General features: G+C 46.4%; 1 protein-coding gene across 2 annotated transcripts in view; it reads left to right on the plus strand.

Annotated features, from left to right (window-relative positions):
- Positions 1-13760, plus strand: part of SOS2 (SOS Ras/Rho guanine nucleotide exchange factor 2) — a 133509-nt gene that overhangs the window by 45760 nt on the left and 73989 nt on the right. For both annotated transcript variants that reach the window (XM_068254184.1, XM_068254185.1), the window contains exon 2: positions 6129-6254. In XM_068254184.1, the coding sequence (XP_068110285.1) occupies positions 6129-6254 (126 nt within the window). The remainder of the gene's footprint in view (positions 1-6128; positions 6255-13760) is intronic.

Below are 13760 nucleotides of genomic sequence, written 5' to 3' on the forward strand. Positions count from 1 at the left end.
AGTATCTGGTTTCTTTTTTTTAATAGACTCCCAATAACTTCAGGGTGAATCTGTATGCAAGCGTGTCAGTCAAATGCTTTTCTGCCGGCATGCAGAAAAGCATTTGACATTTTTTCAGCGACTACTGGGGTTTTTTCTCCTCCGCAGGGGAATACAAACATGCAACGGTAAGCAACAGGATCAGGATCACAACACAGCGCAGACGGCAGCAAACTACAGTACAGGCTCTTGAATGGGCAGCGCTTTAACGACAAGCACCACAGCTGGCAGGAAATCACTTGCAATCGTCTGTGTGAACTTTCCCCATCTTGACCTGAAGCAGGGGTTTACCCCAGCTATAATTACAAATACCTTCTGTTTTAAGAAGGCAAATTTCCGTTTTGCATAGCCTTTTTTAAGAAGACTTTCTGGTCCGTTTTAGCTCCTTACATACTCCTAGGCGTTCTGGTTCACCATGAGCTTGCTGAGCAATCTGTACCTCTCGGTGTTACAAGTCCTACCCCATAGAGCCACATTAATCCATGCCATGCACTGATGAGGATCAACCAATCCGAAACAGTCTGTATGCATGTTGGAGAATTGTGGCTCTGTACAATTAACAAGCTAACACATCATTGCATTCCAGCGGTTCTGGAGGTGTGGCTAGCTTTCAGGGACAACAAGGGTTGTTTGTATATTCAGCAGTGATGCATTGTGGGAAACATGTGCTCACTCCAATCTGAATAATCGCAAATGCCTTCTGTTTTAAGAAGGCTAATTTCTGTTTTCCATGGCATTTTAGTAAGAGGGTTTCATAGTCCTTTTTATCCCCTTACACACTTCTAGAAGTTGTTGCTCAGCAAGAGCTTGATGGGCAGTCTTATACTCCAGCTGCAGAGCTGTAATAATCCAGTAGAAGTCCTGCAGGCTGTACGCCGCTGGACTGGATACGTAATGGCATTTCTGCAAGCTGTCACTTTCACAGAGACAAGCAGGAATCCATTAATAACCCGTAGTGTTGAGAAGATGCGCTCTGGCCGTACAGAGAGGCTCATATTACAAACTATTCTAGTCTCTAGGAATCGCAGAGTGCTAGAACCGCTTGAGGAAAGGCGGTGGGCAGTGCAGACTGTCAACTGGGAATGGGCTGTCTATATGAGTCCCCATTCCTTCCTTGTAGAAGATCTATAAAGGTCCGTACTTACGACACCATTTTTGTGGCATTTGTTTCCTGAAACAAGTGACATTTTCCATGAATGATCAATCGGTTTCCCAATTTAGTGACTGTGGGTACGTTTTTGCTATAACGCAATGTTTAATGACGCGCAATGACAGTGTTCTCCCCAGGCTCTTTTAGCCAGATGCTCCACCCGGCTAGTTTTGGTGAGCACCCGGCTGTCATCGGCTCACCTCCTCCTATGCTATAAGCAGAGTTGCGCACAGAAGCATCGGCCCTGCATTCTCTCATACTACCCCACTCGGCTACTTTTTCATGCCACCCGGCTGGAAAAAATTTCTGGGGAGAACACTGAATGATCTTGACCGTTATGTTGGATCACTGAGCTTGCGATCATTCAGATCCCCATAGACTCCCATGATAATTACTGCAATCACTCGCTCCTATTCCTGTGTTGGGCATACCGCTTGCTGGCCCAAGGAGTACCCCATGCATTGTTAATGCGATCAAATGGGTGTAAAACGTTTAGCTAGCACTAGGCTAGCTAGTACAAGTGTCCAGCTCCCCCCGATTGCTGCTGATCCAACCCCCCCCCCCCCCCCGGTAATACATTACCCAGCCTGGATCCAGCATTCGCGCAGCCTCCCTGCACAGCTTCGGTCTCTCTATGGGGAGGATCGGCTTTGCACATGACGTTGTGTGCGATCCTCCCTATAGTGAAGTCCGGAGCTGATCGCTGGATCCAGGCTGTGTAATGTATGATCGGGGGGGTGGAGGACACTTGTACTAGCTAGCCTAGTGCTAGCTAAACGTTTTACACCCATTTGATCGCATTAATTAACTTGGGGACTCAAACTGGCAAAACCTCCTGAGCGGCGTAACGCTCAGAAGGTTAAGGGGAGGATGAAGGCTGTTGGATTGTGCATTCTAATTGACAATTTCTAGAACATGCTGTCTTGCATACCTTCTAGAACCAGTGGAGCCCCAGATTGAGCGCTGTAACAGCGCAGGAGATTTGGGCGCAGCCGTTGCCAGCATAGGTCGTAATAGGAATTACGGCTATAGCGGCGCTCAGTGAGTAACTTCGGTGCCGTCAGAAGATGGAGCTGAAGTTACTTTTAAAACACTGTAACTCGGCCTCCAGCAATAGCTGGAAGCCGAATTACATAATTCCTTACCATCCACGGTGACCTGCAGGGGGAATAGTAATTAACGCCGCCGGGACTTGTACAGCAGCAGGATAAGCCATATACCGGCTATATCCTGTGCCCAAGTCTCCCGGCGGCGATTTTGCACGTATGCACCCCAGAGCTTTGCAGCTGGTCCCTGAATGCCTCATGGCAACTAGGTAAGAGCTGGTTTACAGTAAAGGCATTTGAAAACATACACACTTTAGAGGATCTCCAGTGACAAATAGTAGAATACCCACTTTTGCATTAATTTTCCTGGTTTCAGCATCAGAAGCACCTCCTATTAAATAGCTATTGCTGTGTATTGGTTTATAAAGCTGCCCGCCCAGTGATGTCACAGCCTAGGCTAGGAGACCAGGGCCCATATGCAATTAACTTTTTCTCCTGAGTTTTCTCCTGGGAGATAATTTTTCATCTTCAATTTAAATTAACTTTTTAGCACTTTGCAATGGAAAAAGTACCAAAAAGTAGGTGAAAAAGTACTATCAAAATTATTTCGAGTATTTATTTGCTTGTTGGGGGTGTAAATGGAATTTTATTTACAAGTTGTGAAACTATCACCTAGGAGAAAACGCGGGTGAAAAAGTGAAATTGCATATGGCTCCAGGTGTTGTTTTTCATCACTTCTGAACACACAACAGACAAACATTCCGCACTAGTGCACCTGCTAATAGTAAAGATATAACCAACAGTATCAGCAGACATCTTCTGCAGTGATGTGATACTGTATATCTGTATGTATGTGTATGTGTATGTGTGTGTATGTGTATGTATGTGTATGTGTTTAGGCCAGGTGTATTATGGTGCCCACTTATAATACACTTTTTTTTCCCTGTCCAATCTTACCAAATCTTTGTAGTATAAGGGTAAACTGAGTCGAATAGCCTTTGAATGGATATTTTATGCATTCCCTCACATCCCTCATATTACGTAGAAGTGGTAAGATTGGACAAAAAAAGATTGTATTATTAGTGGGCACCTTTTAAATTAGAGTTTGGCCACTAAGCAGCAGCAGCTGAGAACCCATTATTCGTGTGCCTGTATGCGTCTTGCCAGTGATGTTAGATGCATCTGAATCCCTGTAGTCTTGCCATGCCACTGCTATGCTATGCAATACATTCAAATGCGCAATGCAGATTCCCTCCCCCCTCCCCTCTGCATGCAAATTGAACGGCAGCCTATTGATTTTAATAGGCTGTGTTGTCTTGTCCGAATTTGCATACAGGGAAATGCAGAAAATTCTCAGCCCCTAGAGTTTTTTTGTAAGGAGAAATAGAAAATATGAACTTTTTTTTTTTTTTTTCAATTGTCAATGGAAATAGAGTTGATGACCAACTAAAGTTTCTTTTGGCCAAAAAAATGGCCTCTTGGATACAGCTTGCACAGCCCTGTCTGTTGGCGAGATTTACAAAGAAATACAAAGGGTTTGTACATTTAGTTCCATTAGACTGCTAAGCAATGCTGATTATGTCACAGACTGCATTGTATTGGAATATTAAAGAACGTGTCTTGGTTACGATAGGAGCCTTGACATTTTTCCGTGGCGGACACACCTTGTTCTGGCGAGCGTGCACCCTGATACTGGTTTTGCTTGTTGATCAAGTCCTCCCTTCATAGATGTGTCCCTTTTAACATGCATTATCAAAGCCTCAGGCTAGAGGCAAGGAATGCACCAAATGTGTTTGCTTGGTAAGGCGGAGAGTTTTTTTTTTTTTTTTTTTTTTTTGTCACCGCCAGGCAGCAGCTCTGGACCAGGAAGCTCTGCTACCAGAGAACTATCAGCATTGTGGAATTTTTCCTTTAAGTCTCTTTCAGACATGTGACTAGGAGATGAAAGGTTAAACGCCTCACATTTTATGTCTGACACTTGTTAGTCTGTTCATAGACGTAAGACAACAGTCTGAAAAAAAATGTGCAGTTTCAGTCAGATGTTAACCTGCCTGAGAAAGTTCCTCTGAGTATTTAGTCAGGTGATTCTTGCACCAAACAGATGTCCTCAGAACTGCTTTGAAATTGAAATTCATACATTTTTTTTGTTGGCCAAACAGTATTTTTGTATGTCTTGATTTAGAGTAGAACGTAGTCACATTAGGTGTCATCTGTGACGAGACTTGCACTCAAGAAGCTGTACTTGTTCTGCTAAGGAAATCCTGGGGACATTAGAGTAGGAGAAGTGGTAAGTTTATGTATCTTTGACGGATGCTTGTCCTAGATGGTTGGTAGTTTTGCCTTTATAGATCCCACATCTTAAAGGACTACTGTAGGGGGGTGGGGGAAAAAAGTGTTGAACTTACAATGGTCCCCTGCAGACGTTCTGTGCCCGCGAAGCCACTCACTGATGCTCCTGTCCCCGCCTCCGGTTTACTTCTGGAATTTCCGACTTTAAAGTCGGAAAACCACTGTGCCTACGCAACCGTGTCCTCGCTCCTACTGACGTCACCAGGAGTCTACTGCGCAGGTGCAGACTATACTGGGCCTGCGCAATACACTCCTGGTAACATCAGCGGGAGTGAGGGCGTGGCCTTTAAAGTCGGAAATTCCAGAAGTGAACCAGAGGCAGGGACCGGAGCATCGGTGAGTGACTGCGTGGGCACAGGATGTCTGCGGGTGACCATTAGACGCCCCAGGTAAGTTCAACTTTTTTTTTTTCTTTTTCCCCTACCCCCCTACAGTACTCACTTTAAAGCACAATATAACCCAAAGTTGAAGTTGGTATATTCTTAAACCACACAGTGTCTATTGTTAAATTATAAAGCCTTGTGTACACATACAAGGACGGTCACCTGGCAAGAATTAGGACTCGATCACTTGGCGCAACAGTCCAAGGATATACAGATGTGTTGCTGTCCTATAGCCTAGCAACATGCTCTGTTCCAGTGGAGAGGGAGGAGAGACGACGACACAGCACAAAATGGGTGGGGTAAGTATAACAGTGCCCTCAGCCTGCATTTGACTGAGTCAATTGGCAAGGTGGACCGACCTCCAATGCATTGAGGTGGGTCAGGGGCCACCGTACAAACACGAGATTCTTGGCAGAGGTGGCCTTTACTTTAGTGTTGAAAGCAAAGCAAAGCAACACAAAGCACAAAACCTGCCCTGTTGCTTTGCTTTGATTTTAGCATAGTGTGCTTCATTGTTTTGTCAAAGCAGCCTTACGCTCATGTAAAGCAGGCAACGAGCACTTCCTGACTGCAACACTTGTGTTTCATGTTTACTTTTGCGCTTTTAAAAAGTACTTCACTAGAAAGGACTCTGTGATTCCCCCCTTGTGCTTGAGGATAGAAAGCAGTTATGTCAAGCAGTAAAAGTTTCCGTATGGCACATGATAAATGGAAAACAAATGTGGGGTACATTTTGAGGGCCCAAACATTGAGGCGCTAGTCCAGTTTAGGGGACCCAGCAGGCAATCTCATAGGGAACAGTTCTCCAATCACAGCACCCTTTACAGCATGAAGCATTGTGATTGGCCAAACAGTGTGAGTGTAGTTTACTACAACCTTCCTGAAACCTAGCGGTTCAAGAGAGGGTGCCTTCTACCCAATCACGTTAGTGGAATTTCCCTATGAGGTTTCCTGCTGGGTCCCCTAAACTAGACTAGCGCCAACACTGAAGCCTTTGGAAAGAGAACCTGTGGTGTCAGATGTTGATGGCAATACAGATATAAATGTATTTTACCCCAACAGGCTTGTTATACAGAAATCAAGAAGTTTATCACATTAGCAAATTAATAAATGCACCAGTTCTGTGATGAACCATTTTAACGTGCCTTAATTCTATTGCAGGTCCTGCAACAAGTGCACCCAACTCTGTCGGCTAAAGAAGACTCCTTATATTACATAGAAGAACTCATCCTCCAGCTCCTCAATAAGCTATGTATCGCTCAACCCAGGACTGTTCAGGATGTGGAGGTAATTACCTGTTTATAGCACTGGCATACATTGGTACACAGTGGTCCGCAGAGTACCTTAGTGGGGCTCTAATGTCCCTACCTATGTCTAAAGTGAAAAATAATACATTTATCACTATGCTTTTATGATGCGGGAGAAAACTAATTCTTGGCCCTTTTGCCAGTTCACCTCGGCTGTCTTTCCTTGAATTAGTTTGGATAGGTAATAACCACTACAAGCTAGTAATACCCCATGAGACTTGCAGTTTTTGTATATATTCCTGCTAAGTCATCTAGCCGTTACACATTTCCACTTGTCAATACTTGGTGAGATTTGCCTTCTTAAAACAGAAGGTACTTGCGATAATTCAGCTTTAAGGAGACTCTGTAACAAAATTTTCAGCCTTATTTCTTCTATCCTATAAGTTCCTATGCCTGTTCTAATGTGGTCTGTGTTACTGCAGCCTTTCCTAATTGCACAGTGGCTGTGTTATCTCTGTTAAATAATCTAATCTCTCCTGTGTCGAGTTCACGACGGAATGTGCAGTCTGCTGTTAATAGGCAGAAGCTATACACACCCTCTCCATAGCCTATCACCTGCTGGTTAGCAGCTATGTCTTTTGTTTGTAAACACTGCCTAAAACTGGCAATTACAAGCCAGGATTGCAACAGGGAGTGTCAGAAACAGCACAGAGGGGCCCAGGAGAACATAATGAATAGAATGGTATGCTTTTTATTGTAAGAATTTTAGAGTACAGAGTCTCTTTAAAGAGAACCAGAGGTGGGGATCTTAGAGTTAAATCTATACACAGAGGCTGGGTCTGGCTATAGTGCCCAGCCTCTGTTGCTAGTTGAATACTTCCTAAATCCCCCATGCGCTCTGCACGAGCCCATAAATTACAGCCGCGCAAGCGACACTGAGCCTGTCGCAGCGGGCTCGGTTTACCATTCTAGTGCCACTCACGCCGCTCCCCCGCCTCCTGCAGAGCGCCGATCCCCGCCCACGTCCCTTCCCTCGCCGCTGATTAGAGAGAAGGGACGCGGGCGGGGACCGGCGCTCTGCGGGGGGGGGGGGGGGGCGGCGTGAGTGGCACTAGAAAGGTAAACAGAGCCCGACAGCGTGGCTGTAATTTATGAGCTCGTGCAGAGCGCATGGGGGATGTAGGGAATATTCAACTAGCAACAGAGGCTGGGCACTATAGCCAGACCCAGCCTCTGTGTATAGATTTAACTCTAAGATCCCCACCTCGGGTTCTCTTTAAGTGAACATCTATTTACCCACAATGCACTGCTTCTGAATATGCAAATTATCTCTTTATGCCCCTGAAGCCAGGCTTGCATCCAGAACCGCTGGTGTATAGCAAGTCTATAGCTTTAAACTTTAGAGCCACATCAAACCCACATGTAGACAGCCTGTCATTACAGCCTGCTTTTAGCACACGGTCGTGACTAGCAAATCAGAGACTTGCATATCTGACCAAACTGATCACGTGCTTCTCCATGACTTCTCATAGATATGACCATAACTACTTGTCAAGGTGTTTGTATTCCTATTCTTGCCCTTTTTTGGCTTCAATCACTGTTCTCTGGCTGCTTAATACATCCTACAAAAAGGAAATAAATATTTATGAAAAAACAAACCAACATAAGGGGAGCAATCAGAGCTAATCAACAGAAAGCTCTGTTGGTGGGCAGAAAACGGGGGGGGGGGGGGGATCACTTGTGTACTGAGTTGTACAGCCCTGCAGAGAGGCCTTAAAGCAGCAGTGGCCTAAATGGCAAAAAAATAGCATGGGGGGGTGGGGTTGATCTTACCTCAGGAGGGAGAATACTCTGGATCCTAAAGAGGCTTCCCTCGACCTGCTAAGCAGAAGGAATCAAGTGCTAGAACCCCACAAAGATCTCCTTGTCTGCATGCGCGCAGGTGAAGTAGTCTCTCCACTTGGGCCCCGGCAGAAAAAGCAGAGCCTGATTTGTCCCCCTCTACCGCACAGGTGCGAGCCGCCTACACAGTAGAGCCGACTGGATAGGTAACGAAACTGGATAACAAGAGGATATCTTGGGAGGAACGAAGGTACCAAGATGGATGATATCCGGATATTAACCTCCCTGGCACTATGATTATTTCTGGATTTTAGGGTCTTTTTAAAATGTTTCAGACCCTAAAATAAGGAAAAAAATCATGCCGCCAGAGTGTCTGCAGCAGCCCCTGCTCTCTCGCCACCCTGGGCTCCAGCGCTGCAATTTTACCTCCGTCCTCCGGGTGGCACTGTAACTCTGTAGTGAGAGCGATGACTGCAATCTCACCAGATTGATTCAGAGCCTCTGAAGAGAGGAAGCTGAACGGCTACCGACATCTGGATCCCCCGGGAGGTGAGTAAAAGCGCCACTGCGCACTATACTCTCCATTGAGCTCCCGGTGGCTAGCCCGAGCTACACTTGGGATTACCGCCAGGGAGGTTAATGAGGAACTGTATGGAGGGGATAGCCTGTGTAGATATGCCATCCTTACACAGCAGGCCTGCAAAAGGGAAGGGAAAATGTGTTCCTTAGTCGCCATTAGCCCAATTAAAAATTAGGAAATCTCCAAGTTAAAGGATTTTGAAACCATGTTCATTTAAAAAGTCCTCCGATCCCTATTTCATTTGAAACACATAGATCCCCCCCCCCCCCCCCCCCCCGTTCTGACATGTAAATATGGTGTTTTAAGGCGGTGCCCAGCCACCCAGGAAGTCGGCTGAGATTCTGGTATATTTAATGTTAAATGTTGGAGTCTAGTAATAATTCTTCATTTCTGTATAATGGAGATGAATTGCGGTTGGAGCCTGGCTTTGTTTGCGGGTAGGTTTGGCACGGCTCTCCTGGTTCATAGCCAAGACCTGCATTTAAGTTTTTAAGACATTTTGTCTCACTCTTGTCAATAGTCTCTCTAGATGGATTATAAATGACTCTCATTTCAATGAGTAATTTCTAGGAATAGATTGTGGTCTCTGCATCAGTCCCTCTGAGCATTTTCTGCACAGACTGGGAGAGGTGAATGATCTATAATATACAATAGACGTGCCAGCGGGCTGTGATCACTGGGAGGCCTCTGACCAGGACTTGGCAGGTCATACTTGCATGAGTAGTATAGCTGCGTGCAGACACTAGTCTTTGTTAGGCAAACGGATCATTTGTGATTACTTAATCCAACAGTCTGCTAGCAGCCAGTCATAGTCATGCCGGAGTTGGTCAAGCTTTGTGTAGTATCCCAGCGAGACGTGAGGGAAGGAGATGCAGGAGGCTTACTGCTGCTGCTGCAGGTGGGAAATTACACCAATTATTCACCCCAGCCAATTTCTACTCGCCCAAGATTTGCTGGGTACAGAAGATGATACTTGCTTGTTAGTCAAAACAATCATGAACCATCAATTGAGACCCAGAACATTTATAGTATATTTTGCTTTTCACCGAGCGGACTCAGCGCCAGAGCTGCAGCCTCTAGGGTATGCTCTATAGGCAGTAGGACAACTGAAGTGAGAGGGAAATGGAGGCTGCCATATTTATTGCCTTTTAAACAATACCAGTTACCTGGCTGTCCTGCTTATCCTCTGCCTCTAATACCGTTAGACCCTGAACAAGCATGCAGCAGATCAGGTGTTTCTGACATTATTGTCAGATCTGACACGATGATCTGCATGTCTGTTTCTGGTGTGATTCAGACACTACTGCAGCCAAATAGTTCAGCAGGGCTGCCAGGCAACTTTTATTGTTCAAAAGGAAATAAATATGGCAGCCTCAATATCCGTCTCACTACAGTTGTACTTTAAAGTGAACCTGAGATGGTTTACTAGCGCTAATTTATACTTACCTGGGGCTTCCTCCACCATAAGTACCGTGGCCTCCCTTGCCACCCTCCTCAGATCCTCTTTTACGCTGCTATGACTTCCGGTGCTAAAACCGTTGAACTAGTCGTGGACTTCAGGAAGAATCCTCCCCCCCCTCCCACCTGTCCTCATTGAGGGTACCGAAGTCTCTAGGTGACATCCGTGCGGTTCCTTGGCACGACTCTTTCCAACAACCTGAAGTGGGGGCAGAACACCACCAACATTCAGAAGAAATCTCAGCAGAGGTTATTCTTCTTGCGCCAACTAAAGAGATTCGGCTTGCCCAGGAAGCTGCTGGCCAGCTTCTATACTGCCACCATAGAATCCATCCTCTGCTCCTCAATCATTGTATGGTACATGGGTGCAACGGCCAGTGAAAAATACAAACTACAGAGAGTCATAACTGATGCAGAGAGGATCATCGGGTCACCCCTACCATCACTTGATCTCCTCCACTCCGCTAGGATGATGAAGAGGGCCACTGTGATCTCCCGTGACCCCTCTCACCCAGGCAGATGCTACTTCAATCTCCTCCCATTGGGCCGCCGCTACAGGACTATACCATGCAAAACCTCCAGACGGAAGAACACCTTCTTCCCCCAAGCGGTTCGGCTGCTGAACTCCAACCTCCCCCCGTCAGGCCCGCCTTCTGACATGCCCTAGCGGGGCCTTCCAGCCAGTTCTCACCGAAGCCCGCCCTGGTTCTCACTGCCCTGGGCACTATGGGGGCCACCATCATGACTATTATTAGTATTGAACTGTTCCTGAATGCCAGCAGGAACACTAACTGATGACCGTGGTCTGTCACTAACGTGGGTCAGACCCACACCATTACTGTAATTCCAACTGTTTGTGTTGTGTTGTACGTCTTGTCTCCCTATACTATGCCTATGCCATGTGTACCACAAATAATTCCGAGTACAGCTCCGCTGTACTTGGCGAAATAAATTCTGATTCTGGTAATCCGGGCAGTCACGGCCTTCTGCGCATGCGCGGCTCAGCAGCACCCGCTCCCCCCGTTCGTACTTCTGTCCCTTGGATTGTTCTGCTCCAGAGTATGGCATCAGTGCAGAATGATCCAGGGGACTGGAGCGCGGAGGGGAGCGTAGCCGAGCTGTGCATGCGCAGAAGCCCTCGACTGCCGGCGACTAACTAGATTACTGGGAATTGTACCATCAAAAAGGAGGGGCTGAAGAGGACGGTGAGGGAAGCCATGGTGCTTATGGGGCTGGAGGAAGCCCCAGGTAAGTATAAATTAGCGCTAGTGTACCATCTCTGGTAAATGAGTCTTGCCCAAGGTCTCCTCACTGAATAGGTGCTTGCTTTCTGAACAGGAAGAGCCGCGATTTAAACCCTAGTCTCCTGTGTCAGAGGCAGAGCCCTTAAAACACTATCCAATCAGTTTATACCTCTGAAGTCTTAAAAATGCTATGGGGATAAGTTCTATAAATCTCCTTTGGTAATTCAGGCTCTGACAGCTCGGCACGCTGTATTTTATGGCAAGAGATGTCAGTTTCCCTAAACATTACCACCATCACCCGTCCGAGTGCATGCTTCCCTTCCCCCCTCAATTCCATATCAATGATTATACCCCTGTGTCAAATACTATACCACATGACCATAGAATGACCACCCCTGGTGCTAAATACGGTACTCGGTACAACTTGGGGGGGGGGGGGGGGGTGCAATTTCTTATTCAAAAAGGAAATATATTTAGCATGTATGCACTGTCACAGGCAACTACTTCCAAACCCCCCGTTTGGAAGTAGTTGTCTGTGACAGTGCATACATGCTAAATATATTTTCTTTTTGAATAAGAAATTGGCAGTGGTGCAAATTATTTTATTAATTGGAAAAAATGGTATGAAAAATTAGGTATAAAGCACCAAGAGCCAAACTGTCCACACACAACTTTATTGCCCAAATTCTGGACACAATGCACCCGAGGACATGTACTCTGCACCAAGAACATCAAAGCTGAGATTACATGGCTAAATATGTAATTGTGGTGCAGTCCACTGGGCAACATGTTGTGGTATTCTTTGGTGCATGTATATTTGATCAGTGCCAAGACCTTGAATGACTATTTAACTGTGGTTTTATACTGTAGCACTCATACCCTGTGCAGTGCTGAGCCATTGGATTCCTGTTTTTTCACCTATGAAACAAAGCAGCTTTAATACAGTGGCAGGCTTCTCATTTATTACAATAACCTGTTAGTGCTACCAGGGAGATTGTCCTTCACTTCTGGTCTGTAAGAACCCAATGGACCTGCATTGCTTTTGGGAGAACCCTAGTGGTCCCTGGTACAGGGTGTGAAAAACTTGGTAAAAGCTCAAAGGTTCTAACTTCTCTCCCATACAACAAGACATTTGCCCCATTTGCAGTTGACTTTTTTTTTATTTCCTGAGTTTTCTTCTAGGTGATAGTTTCATATCTTGTCATCTTGAAAATGCCCTTTTAAAGCTGGGGTCCCCAACCACCGGTCCACGGCCCAACTGCAAATGTCCCACGGACCAGCAGTCCTCTTGCCCCCCCCCGCCTGCCGCTGCTGTTACCTTAGCCAGCGGCCGCTTCCTCTATATTCCCCTCTCCTGCCCGTGTAACTGATTCACAGCAGCGCGCCCCGCGGCTGCTGTGATGAGGCAGGAAGCAGGAGAGAGCGGTTCCTATAGTAACGGCGATACACATCGCCGCTACAGGAAGCCACTCTCTCTCTCCTGCTTCCTGCCTCATCACAGCAGCCGCGGGGCGCGCTGCTGTGAATCAGTTACACGGGCAGGAGAGGGGAATATAGAGGAAGTGGCCGCTGGCTAAGGTAACAGCAGCGGCAGCCGCGCGAGGGGGGCTATTCTAGGGCACTACCTACCCATACTGGGGCGCTATACTAGCTATACTGGGGCACTACCTAGCTATACTGGGCACTATACTAGTTATACTGGGCACTATACTAGTTATACTGGGCACTATACTAGTTATACTAGGGCACTATACTAGTTATACTGGGGCACTATACTAGTTATACTGGGGCACTATACTAGTTATACTGGGGCACTATACTAGTTATACTGGGGCACTATACTAGTTATACTGGGGCACTATACTAGTTATACTGGGGCACTATACTAGTTATACTGGGGCACTATACTAGTTATACTGGGGCACTATACTAGTTATACTGGGGCACTATACTAGCTATACTGGCCACTATACTAGCTATACTGGCCACTATACTAGCTATACTGGGCACTATACTAGTTATACTGGGCACTATACTAGCTATACTGGGGCACTACCTAACTATACTGGGCACTTTACTAGCTATACTGGGCACTATATTAGCTAAACTGGGCACTATACTAGCTATACTGGGGCACTACTTGCCCATACTGGGACTATATTAGCTATACTGCCCACTATACTAAACTGGACGTTGGCAGAGAGATCTGCGCAACCTTGACCCCTATGTACTAGCCACACCCCTCCACTCTCTCTCCTCCTCCCTCCCCAGCCTAACCTGCCCCAACGAAGCGGCAGCTCAATACAACAGTAACCTCTCTGCAGCCTTAGACCATGCGGCTCCCCTGACCTTTCGTACCAACAGTCGCCCCAACCCCCAACCTTGGCACACTGCCCTCACAAGAAAATTACAAAATGAGACA

Source organism: Hyperolius riggenbachi, chromosome 9 (genome assembly GCF_040937935.1).
Source record: "Hyperolius riggenbachi isolate aHypRig1 chromosome 9, aHypRig1.pri, whole genome shotgun sequence".
In the NCBI taxonomy this organism is placed as follows: Eukaryota; Metazoa; Chordata; class Amphibia; order Anura; family Hyperoliidae; genus Hyperolius; species Hyperolius riggenbachi.